At 33.2% G+C, this 18,238-nt stretch overlaps 1 protein-coding gene across 1 annotated transcript; it reads left to right on the top strand.

Annotated features, from left to right (window-relative positions):
* The first annotated feature begins 8,639 nt into the window (after window positions 1–8,639).
* Window positions 8,640–17,982, top strand: LOC108908785 (cyclin-dependent kinase-like 4). Its single transcript, XM_018712923.1, has 2 exons — window positions 8,640–8,668; window positions 16,905–17,982. Exon 2 carries the CDS (start codon window positions 16,906–16,908, stop codon window positions 17,980–17,982), a length of 1,077 nt encoding a protein of 358 aa, XP_018568439.1. The 5' UTR covers window positions 8,640–8,668; window position 16,905.
* The last annotated feature ends 256 nt before the right edge of the window (window positions 17,983–18,238 follow it).

The following is an 18,238-nucleotide window of genomic DNA, read 5'->3' as shown; positions in this document are numbered from 1 at the left end:
TTTGGTCTGTAAGTCGATGAAATTTTGTCGAAACTTTTAAATGTTAGAATTAGTGAGCATCAAAATTAAATAAATAAGTTAGAATTCATATAATCAAAGCTTTATTTTCATGCTTGAGAAAACAATCATTGGTTTAATGAAGATAAGTACGTCTCCAATTAATTATATTATAACTAATAACTAATATAATAATAACTAATTATAACATTATAACTTATACCTATTTGGAATAGTGGTAACATACCCTATGTGATAGTAACTTGAGTAACTGAGTTGACAGAAATGTGAAAAAAACTCGTCCTTAAGCAAACTTGCTTATATTATAATAACGTCACTTTACAACTTCAGTTTTTGTATGTTATAAGGTTTTTTCTCTCCTGTATTTTTTTTATATTTTTGACGGTTTTCGCATAATTAAAGATTTTATCAGTCATCATTAACACATTTTTAATGCAAATCTGATGTGTCATGAAAAATAAAATTTTATTTATCTGATGAAAAAACTGAATAATGCTTTCTGGAGTTCAGAAACTTGCAATCCAGTGACCTTCCAGGAAAATTATTAGAATTGATCGTAATTTTCATTGACACAATTCTGTCAAAAAAAATAATAATAATCCCACTACTTCAGACTTTTATTACTCTCTAAAGTAAAATTTTATGATATCAAATTTGAATATCTGTATTTTTCCTTATAAGAGAAGCATTAAATTAGGTGAATCTTTGAGAAACTATTGCTCATAATTTGTGGAAAAAAGAAAATCTAAAATTTTGACTATATTTCTTTTGAATGAAATATGAATGATGACTATTTGCAATAATTTTCGTTAACAGAGTTCTAAACTTCACAAAGCAATATTTGATTTTTATTATAAAATAAATCATATCTATCGTGACATCACAACAATAAGAAAATTATAAACTTGACAAAAAAAACAGTAAAACAAGAAATATAAGTGCGAAGTCACTAGCAAAAAATATGAATATAACTGCTTCGGAATGGGAATACTTTTTTCCATTTCTGTAAATGTAGTCACCTCAATTACTATATCAAGCAGTGACACCTATATACCATGTGTCCCATTTTAATCGATACACGGAAAATCTCGTTGTAACCTCCGATCCTAAAATGACCTACATAAAAGTTGTTCAGTTCATTGGGAGAAAGCGGTTGCTAACCTTGAATTTTACCTTAACCGTAACCTTATCATTTGAAGGTCAACTTTAAAATTTTACAGCCGGGTATGATTTCAAATTTGACCTTGCGGTCAAATCGTCGTCGTTCAAATGATTCGTAACCCCTGATCCCAACTTGAAATAAAATGTTTGTCTCAAAGTCAATGGGATTTTCATCAAGGTACTCAATCTCGACCTTGGATTTGACCTCTACCACAAAGTCATTTGAAGGTCGACTACAGAAATCTTCCTCTATAAATGTTTTTATGGATGTTCGGAACCATGGATCGGTGAACTGAAATTTCATCTTCAAGATCATTTGAAGGTTGACTTTCTTTTTATATCGGTACCTGTATCCCTGACGCTAGATCCTGGAAAAGCAGTAAATTCTACACCCGAGTACGCTGCAAGAGTAAGTAAGAAGTCAAATTAAAAGTTCATTTGAAGATCAAATCAAAAGTAACGAAATGACCTCGTAATGCAAAGGTCCATAAGTAGTGGTGTGATATTGATTTTTTTTTAAATTTTTTACCATGCAATATCACTTACTTTGTAACATATTCAAATGTCTTTTTCAATTCTCAAGCAGCTTTATGCTTTTTTTGAGTGACGAGACATTTTTTTCATCCCCCCACACGTATTCGTCACTAGTTGACCTTTAACTGACCTTGAAGGTAGAGGTCAAGATCAAATTTAAAGTCATAATTGAGTAATTTGATCCCATCCCATCGACTTTAAGGGCAAACATCTTATTCCGAGGTTGCTTCAGGGTTGATGAATTATTTGACCTCGCTGTGACATTGAAACTGATGCAAGGTCAAAGTTGAGACCACATCCGGATCCAAAATCTTCTGACTAATCCATTTCCAGGTTATAAAATAGGATTTAAAATTATGAAGTTGAGCTTCATTTAACCTTGTCACGGTTAAGGTTAAGTTCAAGGTCAGCAACCGCTTTTTCCCAATAAACTGAATCTGTATCTATTAAAATGGGACGCATGGTATAGATGTTAGAGCACATTAAATTTAATTTAAATCGGAGTAAACGTTTTAGTTTATTTGAGAAAAATTGATTAAATTATGGTTTTAATTTGTCATCTGGAATGTATGGTAGTTCCATGTAAAAGGAATATTGGGGCAACCTGTATAATAGGATATAACACTCGTTTCTTATAATGTGTATTTATTTACTTCTCATTGCGAGATTTCAAGGTATAGGCAAAAATCTTCAGTTCCTGATTGATCGTAGCTCGTGGCTCAGAGTTTTATGTACTTTTTTTAATTTTTCGATTTGAAGTGAAGTAAAATGCCGAAATAAGTTCATGTATAATTAAAAAAAAAACAAGCTTTTAATGACGTCATTTTATTTTCGTATTTTTCTCAGCAAACCCTTTCATTTGATTCTCATATCATGGGGGTACATAAAAAATAACTGGTCCGCCATCATTTGGAGTCCACCATAGTGGATTTAGAATGACGTCACTTAGCTAATCATGCATTGTCATCCAAATTAAACGTGTATGCAAAATTTCAGCTCATTCGGTTGGGGATAACTGTTTTAAAATTCATTTGCAAGAATTGACCCATGCTAAGGCAAGTTAAATAAAAGCTTGTAATGAAAATTAAAAATAACACAAATAAACACTTTCAGATAAGAAATAAAAAATTTTAAATTGAAAAATTAGTTTTTCAAAATCAACGTACAAAAATATTGCTTGTGTGGTTTTGTAATAATACAGGGTGATTCAGAACTTATCCAAAAAAAAAATTCTGGATGTACAGGGGACCCTTACAAATACAATTTTGTAAAGAAAAAATAAAAAAGGTCAGTTCGAAATTGATTTATAAATACACTTCTGCACGGCACTGGAAACTGGTCCACTGTAAAACCTGATCTCGCACAATGCGACCGGTATGGCGGCGTGATAAAAACGGACAAAAACTTTCGCAAGGAAAGAAATATGTAAATAGAATTTTATCGCACCTATTTTATATCGGCAAATTCAAATGCTTTTGCTTTATTAATTATTAATAAAATTAATTTGTGTTTTTAAATAATAAAATCATTTGACATACCCGATGCTGCAACAGCAATTGTTCAAAATTTCATCCAATCACGTGTAAACACATTTGGGTCCGTCTTACTCACTTTCTACGAACTAACACAAATGATGACTTGCTTCACCTTAACACAAATACTTCACCATAATACAAATGTTGTCTTGCTTCACCATGAATGAAAACGATATCCATCAACTCTGAGTTGCTATACACGCAAGCCATTTTTGACACTAACTACTAACACACTGATGTAAATACCACAGATAACAGGTAAAAACTACCGCAATGACGGATTTCAGTATTAGAACTCACATGGCTCTCCACGCGTATTGCGAACAACGCTAGAGACTACAGTTGTCCAGCTATGTAGTGGTTTAATGTGCTATAACTTCAATAATTTTTTTCTCAGAAACTATAAGGATTTTACAAATTTTTTTTTTACAATATTGACTCCATTTCTCATGTCGCATCTATTCCCAATTTTTTTTGGATAAGTTATGAATCACCCTGTATATCTTAGTCGACATTTTTTCATTAAAAGTGTTTAGATAACACACTGACAACTAATGAGGAAATAAATAGTGAAAATAATGGAAAAACAATTGAGAACCTTTTTCCGCCGACAATGTTTGGTGTGAAATATTTACACAACATAAAATATTTCCCGTGACGGAAAGTAACTGTCCCTGATCCCAGGAGCGTTTATATAGATTTCAAATATTTTACAGAGCCAGAACGGCGGCGTTGGTGCCAAGCAATAAAAGCGAAATAGAATTGCCTCGCTTTAGAGTAAAGCAGGCAACACAACTTTTCTTGAATTATTTACTATTGCAAAAATACGATCTACCGGAGTCGATCGCGGGTCAAATGAACTCCTTTAAAGTGACAATTGTGTTTCGTGGCCCACGTCGGAATTTACATTTAAAAAGGTGTTTTATGTTCATTCACGGTGGGGCCATGATAAGTTTCCACCTCCGACAGATTTCAAGATTTGATGTTTAGCAGCGGCAAGTGCCGATCGAAATTTAAGTCACTTGAATGTTTGTTACTTTGACTAGAGTTTGACACCGCTTAAGAATAGACTAGCAGTAGAATTATTTTTTAAACAAACATTACCTTTAATGAAAATATAAAACATATTTGTACTATTTTCATTATGATTGTGTAAAAGAAAATTTCGGTCATAAAAGCACTAGTCCGATGTGACTGTTAGGCAACCAAACTTACAATAATCAGTGATATAAAATTCCCTAAAGACAATTGATACACCAGTGGAGTACATTTTAGATTTCTTTACAAACTTTGAACTTTAATCTACAAAATATGTTTCTTTTTCAACAGAAATTTCTTTACTTTTTTACTTACCAAAATAATCTTACCCCACTAAGATATTTTGAATTTTTATTCCATTCTATATTGAAAAGTATTTTTTGATTGATTGAAGGTTATTCTTTAAAAAACGTAGGCTCTTTTTCATTCAAAGGTAATGAAAATAATGTTAATAAAAGGTATACGAAAAGTTTGTTTTATTATTATTATTTTTTTCAATATTTAAATATAAATTTTGAGTAAACTAATTTACTCTCGCTAACATAAACATACAGTTTTTTACTCAGCTAACAAATATTTATTGTACAAATTAAATGTATAATGCATATTCAAAATGACCACCTTCATTTTCCTGCGTTTCGTGCACTCAAAAATGCGTTCAAGTTCATTTGGTGTTATAATGTTTATGTCATGTTCAATAATTGCTGTTTCTAGCTATTCAAGTGTGTGGAGAGGATGTTAAAATATATTATTTTTGAAATGGCCAAACAGATAAAATCTAAAGGCATGAGATCAGGGCTTCGCGCAGGCCACAAACCTCTAGTAATCAATCTCTCCCCATAAAATTCCTGAAGATATCGTATAGTTTCTGCTGCAGTATGTACAGTGGCTCCATCTTGTTGAAAATACCCATGCTGCAGTTCATCGTCACTTATTAATTCCAGGGCTTGTAAAATATTACGGTATCGTTGTCCATTTATTACTTCTCGGAAAAAAATTGGTCCTATTATATATCTTCTTGAAACTGCAACTGATACCTATCTTCTGAGGATATAACCTTTTTTTCAATAAACTGTGTGGAATTTATGAGGCCCTAGATAAATGTACCTATGACTTATCGGATTAATGTTAAAAAATTATATAATTCAAAATATATTAACTTTATCACGGTACCTACCTATTTGATTATATATAACTGCGAAATAGGATTCACACCATTTGTTGTCGAATATTAGTCAAATTAAATTAATTTTTTAGGAGAAATAATTTATAATGTTTTTAAAATTTGGGTGCGATCTCCTTACATACATGCAAATACAGATCAACAGAGTTTCCATCTATTCGGAGGGTGCTTCATCCCTTTTTGCTTCAGAAGTCACCCTCTAATGTGACCTCGCGCCAGTTTTTAAATTTTTCTCAAAAACTGCTGCTCTAACTAGGAAAATAAATAGGACCTAAAATATTCGGCATAAAATACTATATCATTTATGTCCTATAAACTTTTTTATATTGTTAATTTTAAAGAATAGAAGTAGAAGCTGGTATCTCAATTGTTGGTACCAAAATTTAGCTAATTGTTTTCTATCCCCATTCATTAGGCTTCAAATTTTCTCCACGTCACGAATGAATTTGTTGAAAAACGCAATTCGAATGTTGTTCTAAAGCAGCACAGCAAGCTAGTGTGATTTTGTCTCCAGCTCGTTCAATGTCTGGTTTGATCGATGATGGATTGTTAAATGTGTGCAAAGCATCGTCTCAGTCCCTTCTAGTATTTATTAAATTTACAGTTTGTGCTTTTCCTTTGCCAAAAAATGCTGACGTAGTATTACATCCTCTGAAAGCGTGAGCAAATAATATATTTCTTTTACAGTTATGAAGGACTTCCGAATTCTGTAAATCGAAAGAACTATATGCTAAACTAAACTAAACATATTTAAAGATATGTTTTACGTTTTATGATACAATTTACATTAAATATTAAAAAAACGAAAAGGATTATATTAATAATTTATCGCAAAGCTATTAGGCAAAGCTTTATTTTGTTAAGTAGTCCAAAATCCGCTGTTAGTTTTAAGCACCTATAATTTTTCTCAAAAGCCATCGTAATTTTAAGGACTTTGTCTTATCTTTACCAGCATTAACCTATTTCAAACGTCATTTATGAGATTAGGGCTGGATATAGGAAAAAATGTATAGGACACAAATGATGTAGAAATTTATGGTGAATGTGTTAGGTCATATTCATTTTCCTCGTCAGAGTAACAGTTTTTGAGAAATATCAGAAAACGGGCACCAGGTCACGAAACTGGGTGGTTTCTAAAGCAAAAATTGATGAAGCACCCTACTGAGAGGTGGGAACTCTTTTGATCTGTATTTGAATGTCTGTTAAGTCCGTACCCAAATTTTTAAAACTTTATAAATTATTTCTTTTATTTGCCATTTTAATTGCTAATTTACTTCGATTATATCTTCAACAATATTTTCTGTTGAAACAGCAGGTCTGCCTGTCGACTTGCCCTTGCAAATGCAATGCTTTTCCTCATCTCTTTTAATAAGAGTTAATTTGTGGTTTTTAAACACACCATATACGCATATACGATATTAGTAGCAGGAAGGCTTCAACAAATTGTTCCATACAGGATTGCAAATAGTAAGACCAAATTCCATTTGCATTCTGTGTACCACTGAGAAAATGTGCTCAAATTAAATGCGTCTTGTTTCGGTGTAAACGGCATTTTTTACACAAATCTACAAGAAATAAGAAAGTAACAAATGCAACATAACCTTAAAATACTCGTTTAACTTACGTCAAAACGTCGAATTTTCGGAGTTCTGAAAATAACATTCTATTTCAACTCAACAGGCAAAGATTAAATTGTAGAAAAGCACAGAAAAACTGGTAAACCCTGCCACATTGTACAAACAATAACACGAAAAATTACGAACGCCTGTGGATTGACATTTTATCTAGGGTCCTAAGTTGGTGATTTTTCTTAGTAATTTCTGAAACACCAATTTAAGAAAATAAAATTTACTGAGCACCAAAACAAATCTGGTCACAAGGAAATTGGGCATTTAAGAACGCACTGTAGATATGAACACGTAAAAACATACAAAAGTACGACAGTTCAGATAAATCTATTGATAATACTAATAATATTCCAGCGGAAAAAGTTATAGGTTTACTGAGAGATAAAAACAGTGGTAAAATAGTTAAATAGTTCAAAAATTAAATTTCAATGTAACTTCTGCCTTAGACAAAAAGGTTATAAAATATGTAAGCAAACTGAACCAACATACAGAAAATGTTATTTTAAGCAAAATGTTTCCTGTGAATATGGGCCCTAAAACGCTTAGTAAAACAGACACAGGCTGCTAAAGGCATGTTTCTTAAATAACTCCAAAATAAAATATGAGATCCAAATAAAATTTGGCGCAGGCCTTTATATGGAAATATGAATGTATATTATTATGGAAATCCAAAGTAAACAAGAAAGACTAGAAATTTGAATCATTTTTCATGTAATAAGCGAAAATGTATGTTTTAAACGCACAAAATTTTTGAAATAAATATTTCACGAACACAAAATTTTAAAGAGTAGTATGTTTAATACGTGTAAAGAGTTTGGGATAAATATACATACACAAATATGTAATAACATCTAAATTATTTAAACATAACATAATATTGTTATAAGTACCAATAAATTACAAAGAAGAATAACATAAGTCTCTGAAGATCAGCGTTAGTTTTCGAAGGGTCTGCTATTACATAGCAAACATATCCGTATTCTTTTTCTTGAAGAAACTACATTTTTTCTTTTCAGAAAATTGTTATTTATAATTTCATTACAATCTTACCGTTAAAAATAACTTTTATTTGTTTTTGCATAGGGTGTCCAAAAAGTGCCGCCCGTCCTTCTGAGTTTTGATTAAAGGGGCAAAAACAAGTCGAAAATCAAGAGTGGAAAATTTTCCGATTGTATTTCTTTGTTGAATTAAGTATTCAAAAAATTATTAAAAAAGAAAAACTGAAAATAAACATTTGGGCTGGGTTATTAAATAATTATGTAGTTCAGAACTGTATTTGCTGTGGCTGTATGTTTGTAAATGAAAACTTACCATTGCCATTGCTGAATAACGTTCCGCTAGCAGTTAGACTGAATTATTGAGTTCAACATGATGAAGCTCCATCATATTATGGTTTATGAGTATGAAATTATCTCAATCAAAACTTCCCAGGCAGATGGATTAGAAGAGGTGGACCCATAGCAGGGCCTCTTAGATCACCAGATCTGAATCCCCTAGATCTTTCCTTTAGGGTTATTTAAAACAAAAGATTTACAGCGAACCTGTTGTAAATCCAGAAAATGTAGTAAACTGTATACACGCTGCTGTCGCGTTAATAGATCAAAATATGCTACAAAGAGTTTATGCTTCAATGTTGAATCGTGCCAATCTTTGTCTTGAAGTAGAACGCAACTTATTTGAACACTATTTGTAAAAACAATTTCTATTATGGTTTTAATTTATAAGTTTTTTTCCCCTCCATTTTATAAAATTGTTTTATTATTGCAATGTTTTCCTCTATCCTTTTTAGGTTAAAATTATTCCTTATACCCAGGTACAACCGACAATCGAAAACTGTACTTACCTACTATTGATTATTTGTCTTGGTCCCTATAAACGCAGATCTCAGTTTTGAGACAAAAAAATTGAATTTTCAATTTTTTAGTTTTTTTGAATATTTTTTTTTTCAAAGAAAAACAATAAGAAAATTTTCCACTCCTGATTTTCAATTCGTTTCTGTCCCCTTAATCAAATTCCAGAAGGACGGGCGTCACTTTTGGAACACTCTGTATCAATATATTGTAACAATATCAGACTATGTTTGTATACTTTTCTGTATTTAATATATATTTGGTTCAGGTTCCGCTGTTCTATAGGTTTTTGAAAAGTTGTAGGGCTTGTTGCGCTGTTAACCATTACTATGCAATTTAAAATCTATGAGAATACATAAATCTGACGAGCATTTGTTTTTTAGTGTCTGTATAATTATGTATTAACCAAGCGTTCATAAATATTTTGAAAATGGTTATAGGTCTTGATGTTACGCTTTACGAATGGGGTTGAACCTCCATATTCTACTTCACTAGCAATTTTGCACGTTTTTTTGCGTTTTGGTTACTCCAGCCTATTTCTGCTACTATGGCTAAACACCGACGTCAGAAAACGAGCAACCCTCAACCTGGTAATTTTGCCGAATCCCCACTTTGTCTTAGGATAGGAATCTTTTACTTGCCTAATATTGTTTACACAAGGTACCATTGGTTTTACATCATTTCCGAGGGATGGTACATCTTCCTATACAAATCTCGCCGAAATTTGTATAGCTTCTGTGAATACACCGACTCCACTGGGATGTGGACGAGCATCGCGGGCATTTCCCGGATGGTCACGATAAGTACCAACGCGGTCAGCGTTGCTGGATTTTTCATATCAGTGACTTGAATACCAAGTCGATAGGCCGCACTAGCTCTAATAGCAACTGAAATGAAAAATGACTAGTATTGTTTTGTAAGTATGTACTTAATGTAAGCTTTTCTCTATTAAAGTCTTGTGAAACATTTAGTAAATTTCAAGACAATTGGTTTCCAGTTTTTAAATAAATGAAATAAAATATATGGATTTTGTAGTATGAAAAGAGTGTTGTGAATTTTAATAATTACGAATCTCTTAAAACAGGAACTTTTGATCAAATTATGAATTTGAAAAATATTATGTTATTAAAGTACCCCAAGATTTACGTTCGCGAAATAATCATATGTATTAAAAATAATTTAGGTACCTACTTACAAAAAAGCAAAATTCAGTAATTTTTAAATGCACAAGTACAAAACAAACTACAACATATGCTCAAAATGACCTTCGAATCCTATTTTCGCGCACTCGCTGGAAAATACCCGGATTTATCCTTATTATCAAACTAGAAGTGACCCGGCAAACGTTGTTTTGCCATATAAATTAATCCTAGGATTATTTTAGTAGATTTTTCATAAAGAAATTTCACTTCTACCATCTATATTATATTTAGTGTTATTCAGTGTATATCGTGTATATATTTTTTGTATGAATGGTAATAGTAAATGTCATTATTAGGGTTGATGCACAAACAATAATAATGGCCGAAAACTGTAGGGAGTGAGAAACGGCTCATTGTGTGAGAGAGATCTCATCCCTACTCCGTGCTGTTTACTGGGTCAGCAGTGACACCGGTCGACGCCTGGCGGGGATAAAAAAAATGATCAAGTGATAATTGATCAGTTATCGACCGGGGTTGAAAATGATTGAATTACTAATATCGCTATTAAAAAATAAGGGTTGATGGTAGAAGGGTGAAAATTTAGGATTGTATGTATTTTTTAAGGCCACATCATAAAAAAATAAAAAAATAAAATTTTGTCCAAAAAACAACAAAAAAAAATTTTGGGGTGGACCACCCTTAACATTTAGGGGTATGAAAAATAGATGTTGGCCGATTCTCAGACCTGCCCAATAAGCACACAAAATTTCATCAAAATCGGTCCAGCCGTTTCGGAGGAGTACGGGAACGAACATTGTGACACGAGAATTTTATATATAAGATAAGGATAAATCCGGGCAGCGACAAAAATTCGTTCTCACAAGTCTTCGAATTTCAGATACCAACTGCATTGCGTATTGTTTACCTTCACCTTAGTACCTTGTTAACCGCCGCGAAATTGTCACATTGCTCTACATGAATTTTAACGAATTTTAAATTTATTACAACGTTAATTATTTTTTAGAATTAAACAAAGAAGTTGAAAAAGAGATAAACATTGTATTCTATGCACGCATTTTAATGTATTCTATCGTCTGTTAAAATTAAGGCAGCCAAACTTCTAACACCCTGTATACCAAATGCAATGGTAAATTCTGTGGTATGAAGTTTTAAGGTGTTGTAGAAGAATATACCGTTATTCTGATGATAAAATCTATGTATGTTTAATTTTAAGATGAACCCTTTTTCCCAGAAAAATTGCGCTCAAGCGCATGTTCATGAATATTCAAGATACAAATAAATGAATTTTCATTGCCCCAACACTTCTATACATACTTAAAATAATAGAGGCGCGGAATTAATTCTAAGATAAACGCGATACAAATAGAAGAACGTCTGAACGCTTCTAACATTGAAATGGGAACGTCCTCGAGCCTGTCATTGTTACATGATAATCACGTAGGCCTGGGATTTCATAATTTACTTCTGCCACTTACGACTTCCATTCTCCGCTCTCGCGAAGATGAACGAACTCATTTTCCCGACTGGCGGAGGAATGCATTGTTTTCACTTGCGTTTCAGCTTCTGTTCCGTGTAAGTACTCCAATTTAAATCAGAAAGGCCTACATACATAGCTGGCACAGAATATTTTACCGAATGAAACGCGTTAAATTAATTAGGTAATTGGTAATCACAGGGATTTTATAAGGGAGTTGCTATCTAGTATTTCCGTTTCCAAGTTTGACTAAATATATACGGAGCCTTCATAAATCATTACAAGCCGAACTTAGGCAACCAACATTGCATGATTGGTACTGTTAACTAAAAATTCCTAAATCTTCGCATCGTCAGTCTTAATGATTCGTTTACATTGAACAGTGACAAACCGGTGAGTCTACCCTTGAAATAATGCGATTGCTGATTGGTTGAATAAATTGTCGTGAAAATTTATATCAGCCGGTGAAACAGAATCGTGCATTTTAACGTATCTTATCTTATTACTGATGACAAAAGATGTGCAATGAAAGGAGATTAAATTCGGTACCAAGATCGAGGTCTTGGTACCGATTTTCCTAGACATTTTCAAATTTGGTTCCTTACAAAGGAGGAATGTTACTACAATTTTGGAAATATGCTTGTTTAATAAAACTACCAATTGGTTAATTCTTCAATTAAAGATAACGTGTATAGAATTCGTCTTTTATAAATGAAAAAATCAAAATCATAACTATTATTATTTTACAGAGCTGAACCTTCGCAGATAGTTAAAAATTTTTAGAGTAATGTTTCTTTTTACCAATTTTTGTTACTTTGCATTTCAAACAAAACATTTATATACATTCTTTTTTAATTTTTTTGCGTTTACTTTGAACAGATGTCACAGTTTTATTTTGCCGCTATACAACTATTATAGTCAAGGAATTAAAGCACAAAAAGAGCCGAAATCTCTAGGGGCCCACAGTCGTGCATGCGCCATATTATAAGATGATTTCGAAAAGATGGCCCCGAAAAAAACCCTGATGCGATTTTCGGCTCGTATACGCGAATTTTACAGGAAACGTGCCGGAGATGACGTCCATGTCCAGGTTTCGGTACACAAGGTATCCGGGGGGTGCTCGCCGACGCCAGATTAGGAATCAGCGACCCGAAAAACCCCCGGGTGTCAAGTCTGGTTGCATTTAAGAATGAAACGGGACAGAAAATTGGGACAACCCTGATGTGTTTCGTGGACTCATAAATTTTAGTGCAGATCTTGACGACATATTAATGAAATTCAGGAGAAGCCTCGGAGATGACGTTCATCATCAATCCTAAGCTCCAGGTCGGCGATGGACCAATTTGGGATCAGCGACCTCGAAATCCCCCAAGACCCTGATTTAAATCCATTCCAGGCATTATTAACCGAGTTATGAATTTTTTCTAAGTGACTAGAAAATACATTTTTCCGGATGCATTTTGCACTGCAATTTGGCCGAAAAACATAATTCAAAGTTGCTACATTTTTTTCAAATAATTTAAGAAACCGAATGCAAAAAACCCCATCTTGATATGACTTGATCGAAAAATTCAGTGCTTTATTTCCTCGACTATTAATTAATTCATCGACTAACCATCTTGATGGTATGATGAAGCAGTTGTTAAGCGTTAATTTTTCCTTGATTTTGTTTTTGCTCATGTGTCAGGTGATCAGCGTCCTTATTAAGAAGTTTCCCTGATGGGTTGTCGCAGGGTCGGTTTGTTAGATTCTGGTGCTTCTAGAACTTTAGTAGGCAGTTCCAGTTATAAAATTTTGAGAAGTCTTGGCTTAGTCCTGAAACCTACCAAGATTACTTGTACTGTTAGTAACGGTGAGACTGTAGTGAGTTTAGGTTTCATTTTGACTCCTATGTGTTTAATGGATAATACTCGAATTATAGATATCTTGGTAATACCCGAATTACCTCATCAGCTAATTTTAGGTGTAGATTTTTTGTTGTCTATGGATATTATTCCCCATCTTAAGCAAAGAGTTTGGCATTTTTCCGATTCTGATCCGATGGTTAGAATAAATAGTGTTCAGAGTAGTTCTCGTTAAGCCCTTCACAGAAGAACTTGATACATGGTTGCAAAGAACAAACAGTTAATGGTTACTTCAAAAGGTCGAACTCATCTTGTGCAACACGATATTGAACTTATGCCTGGTACCAAGCCTATTAAGCAACGATATTACTCTGTTTCTCCAGCTAAGCAACAAGTTATAGACGATGAGATTAAGAAAATGCTAGAGGATGATATCATAGAGCCTTGCAAAAGTCCATGGTCTTCACCAGTTTGTCTAGTACAGAAGAAAGATTATACTAATCGTTTCTGTATATACTATAGACAGCTAAATGCTGTAACTCGTAAAAATGCTTATCCATTGCCTCTGACTGCTTTTGGATAGATTATGAGATTGTAAATATCTCAGTAGCCTAGATATTCGTAGCGCATATTTCCAGGTCCCCTTTTCTGAATAGAGATTACACTGCATTTACGGTTCCAAATGGACTTTATCGCTTCAAGGTTATGCCATTTGGTTTGACTAACGCACCGGCAACCTGGCAACTCTTATAGATTCAGTTTTGCGTGGTGTTGATTTGAAATCTTCTTCCGTTATGGTTTACTTAGACGATGTTATAATTATTTCTCAGGATTTCAATTCCCATCTTGAAACTTTGGATACTGTTCTCTCTTTTACATGCTGCAGGTCTAATGGTTAATTTTGGAAAGTGTCAGTTTTGCGAACTCCAGTATTTAGGGTATGTATGTTGTGGATGAATTAAGATTACGTCCAAATCCTGCCGCTGCTTTCATTCCGTGACAATTGAAAACTTTAAGAATTAGGATATTATGACCACCATGTCAAAAAAAGAGGGTACAAAGGAACTACAACGTAACAGAAATTTTATTGTTTGATATGTTCAATTGACCCTAAAAATGATAAAACCGTGGAGTGCTACCTTTTAAAGGGGTGCGTTTTTGAGAACGAAGTAAAGAGGTGGTGTTTTCAGTTTTTTGAGTTTTACTCGAAAACTATGCATTTTTTCACTATAGTTGTCACCAGAAATGTTGTAGCAAATTGAATTTCTCATCGAAATGAGACCTTCTGAAATCAAAAAATTTATTTTTAACAAAAATATGTCCCAAAAACGCGTTTTTTCTTTTTTTTGGTTTTTTGGTTTTTCGTCTTAATAACTTTTTTCTGAGTTATATTAGGTAAATGTAATGCCATATTCCAATGAAAGCTGGTTTTAAGACCTTTAAAATGGTGCCTGGTAGAGGTTTGTACAAATAAAATCAACGGAGATATAGCAATTTAACCAACGATACTTTTTCTTATTTTTATAAAATTTTTATTACTTTCGGTATTATTTTGTCTAATAAATTTATTTTTGTGGATGTGAAAGTTAAAATAAGTTTCTAGGTGATTGGATATTATTATTTATTTATTTAAACAACAGTTAATTATATATATCTCATAAATTTTCAGTTTCATTTTGTATATTTTCAATATTAATATCAATTTCGTCGCCATCATTTTCATCAATGTCCTCTTCAGAAAAATCAGGCTCATAAGCATTCTCACAATTTATTCCCATACATTCTTTGCAGAACATTGAACATTTTATTCCCAACTTTCGGCAGCCACAATTTCCTTGGCATACTTTAATACATTTACGAGTTATTTTTTCAAGTAAATTTTCAGGTGCAGGAGATTTATTATTCAAAATGGGAACTAGCCCAATTATGGAATTTTTCCAACTCCAATCAAGTGGATTTAAAGTACAACCATTCCACTGTTGCATCTGAAAATATACTCTTAACCCATGATGTTTGAGAGCATCAGTTGTTGGAGGCAATCGAATTTTTCAAAATTAAAAAAATTACCTCGATGTATTTTTACTTGCAAAATGCTAGTATTGAGGATATCACTGCTGCATCTGAGTGCATTGTAACTATAAATTTTTCCATTATAATTGTTGACTTTGTGGGCCTAAAACTTACCTCCAAAACAATAGATTTCATTATCAAAATATGACAAGTTTAATTTTCGCCAGTCGCTACTGCTTCCAATGAAAAATTATCCAAAAGACGCTCTTTTTTGTTGTTGCGCTCTCAAAATGCAACATGTATGTATAGCTCAAAAAATTGACAGTCTAAAAACTTATCGATATAAATTATTTCAAAAGTATTCAACAAGTGCAAAATTTACCTTATCTCGATTGCCTTCAACAAAATTGTAAGTAAATTTGACATGGCTCTATGGACTAACACATTAAATACTTGACGAACTAAATAGTTCATTAATAGACGGCTGAAGTATATCGAATACTGTTTACAAAAATGTTTACTTTTCTAAAATCATAATATTAGAGTCCCTTTATTATTTTTTGCTGCTTAAGCATAACGTGTCAACAGCATCTCATTAAAAAGAAAGATATCCACAAAAATAAATTTATTGTGTTTGACAGTACCTGTCAGAGGTAATGGACAATCAATTGCAAATGGTGTAGTCTATACCGATTTTTCTTTTTGGCCTTTGTGGTCTTTCATTTCCTATATCGTCTCTTGTATATTCTTACCTTTCTCTTAGTTATCAATATGTATGCTTCAGAGGCTTCTCATCGCGCAGTTTTTATGTCCTCTCCGGTGTTCCTCAGGGGTAAGTAATGGGACCACTGTTATTCAATATCTTTGTTAATAACTCTGTTAACTGTTTGCTGATATAAAAAGTATGTTTCAGAACTGCGTTGATCTCCAGGGAAATCTCAACAGACTTGGCTTTTGTTGTGAATCTAATGGATTGCGTTTAAACATTAAACAATGTAAAATATTAAGTTTTTCTGGGAAGAAGGTAAATTTTGATTTTAAATATGGTATAAGTAACGAATTCACTAATCAGATTTTATTAAGGGTTTAGGTGTTTATTTGTTTACTTCGACTCCAAGTATTCATAAATAAAATAATTTCGGAACAAATAAAAGTTTTGACTTTGTAATACGAAATGCTCGAGAGTTCTCAAATATTAACACCATAAAAATGTTACATGATTTCGTCAGTATTGTCAGTCAAGTCACCACATAAACTTGGGTACATAACGTTATATTCACACTACGCTCTTGGTAAGTACTGAGTGTAAAACTTTAAACAAGTCGAAAGCGCTGTCAATTGACATTATTTGTAATGTGACAGTTTAGACATGACCAAAAATTAGTAGTGAAAATGATATCAACATTTAAAAAACAGATTTTAATAAAATAAATAGGAATATAACACCTTCACGGTGCACCGTTAAGGATGGAAAAGTACGAGCAACTGTCTGTTGTTGGAGAAGGATCATACGGCATTGTCATGAAATGTAGACACCTACCGACAAACCAAATTGTGGCAGTGAAAAAATTCCTAGAAACCGAAGAAGACGCAAGTAACAGAAAGGTAGCCATACGAGAGATTCGACTGCTGAAAAGACTAAAACACGAAAACTTAGTAACTATGATAGAAGCATTTAGACACAGGAAACGGTTCTATCTAGTGTTTGAATTCGTAGATGGTACCTTGATGGACGAGTTGGAAAGGGCGCCTTTAGGTCTAGGCGAGCAAAAAAGCAGAGAGAGGATATTTCAAGTCCTGAGAGCTATAAGTTACTGTCACAAGAATCGCATTGTGCACAGAGACATAAAACCTGAAAATATTCTAGTTTCCTCGAAGGGTTTGGTGAAGATCTGTGATTTCGGCTTTGCAAGGATTCTCAGCGTGTCTCGCGAACTTTGCACCCAATATGTGGCCACTAGGTGGTACAGGGCGCCAGAATTATTAGTTGGTGAACGATACTACGGAACGCCAGTTGACATTTGGGCTATAGGTTGCTTGTTCGCAGAGATGATGACAGGAGAGCCGTTATTTCCTGGAAAAACCGACATAGACCAATTGCATCTCATCGTAAAAGTATTGGGTAAACCCTGTTCTAGGCATCAAAAGTTATTATCTAAAAATTCACAGCTCAGAACAAAGTTCAAGGGAAAATCTGACACCAGTATTGACCTTAATAGGCTCTTTTATTACTGGCCTTTACCAACGATAAACTTCCTGGATAAGTGTTTGAAAATGGATCCACACAAGCGATTTATAGCCGACGAATTACTTAAGCATGTTTTCTTTACTGCTGATCAGTTTCCTACAAGATTTCTGATCACCCTAAGAGAGATGGTCGAGATAGAATTCAACAGTCCACTTTTAAAAAGCTTCAAACATGAGGTTCTGAGGTCAACAGATAAAGCGGATAGTGTAGAACAACGAAAAATGCAACAAATTCCTAGCTTGTGGAGCATTACTTTGAAAGATAACTCATTGAAACGCAAACTTTTTGTCAAATAACATAAACATCTTTTTGGAATGACATTTATTTAACGAGAAACAGCACAGGAAGTGTGCAATAATAATCCTGTACTTTTTCTCTTCACACATACACATACCCTCGTAATTCTTCGTCGTCGTATTCGAAGAGGCAGGATTAAGTTAGCAAACGTGACACCTACACGTAGGGAACTGTAAATGCGATTATGTATTATACATAAATAAATTTACATCCTTATTAAATATGCATTAAAACTAGCGTATTGGAAAAGTGCTG

The sequence above is a fragment of the Anoplophora glabripennis genome, unplaced genomic scaffold (genome assembly GCF_000390285.2).
Source record: "Anoplophora glabripennis isolate ALB-LARVAE unplaced genomic scaffold, Agla_2.0 scaffold425, whole genome shotgun sequence".
Taxonomy (NCBI): Eukaryota; Metazoa; Arthropoda; class Insecta; order Coleoptera; family Cerambycidae; genus Anoplophora; species Anoplophora glabripennis.
Note: the sequence above shows the minus strand (reverse complement) of the source record. Positions and strands in the feature narration are given on the sequence as shown.

What these genes read in the sequence shown, in the direction of transcription:
- LOC108908785 (XM_018712923.1), top strand. Translation starts at nt 16,906, where the DNA reads ATGGAAAAGTACGAGCAACTGTCTGTTGTTGGAGAAGGATCATACGGC.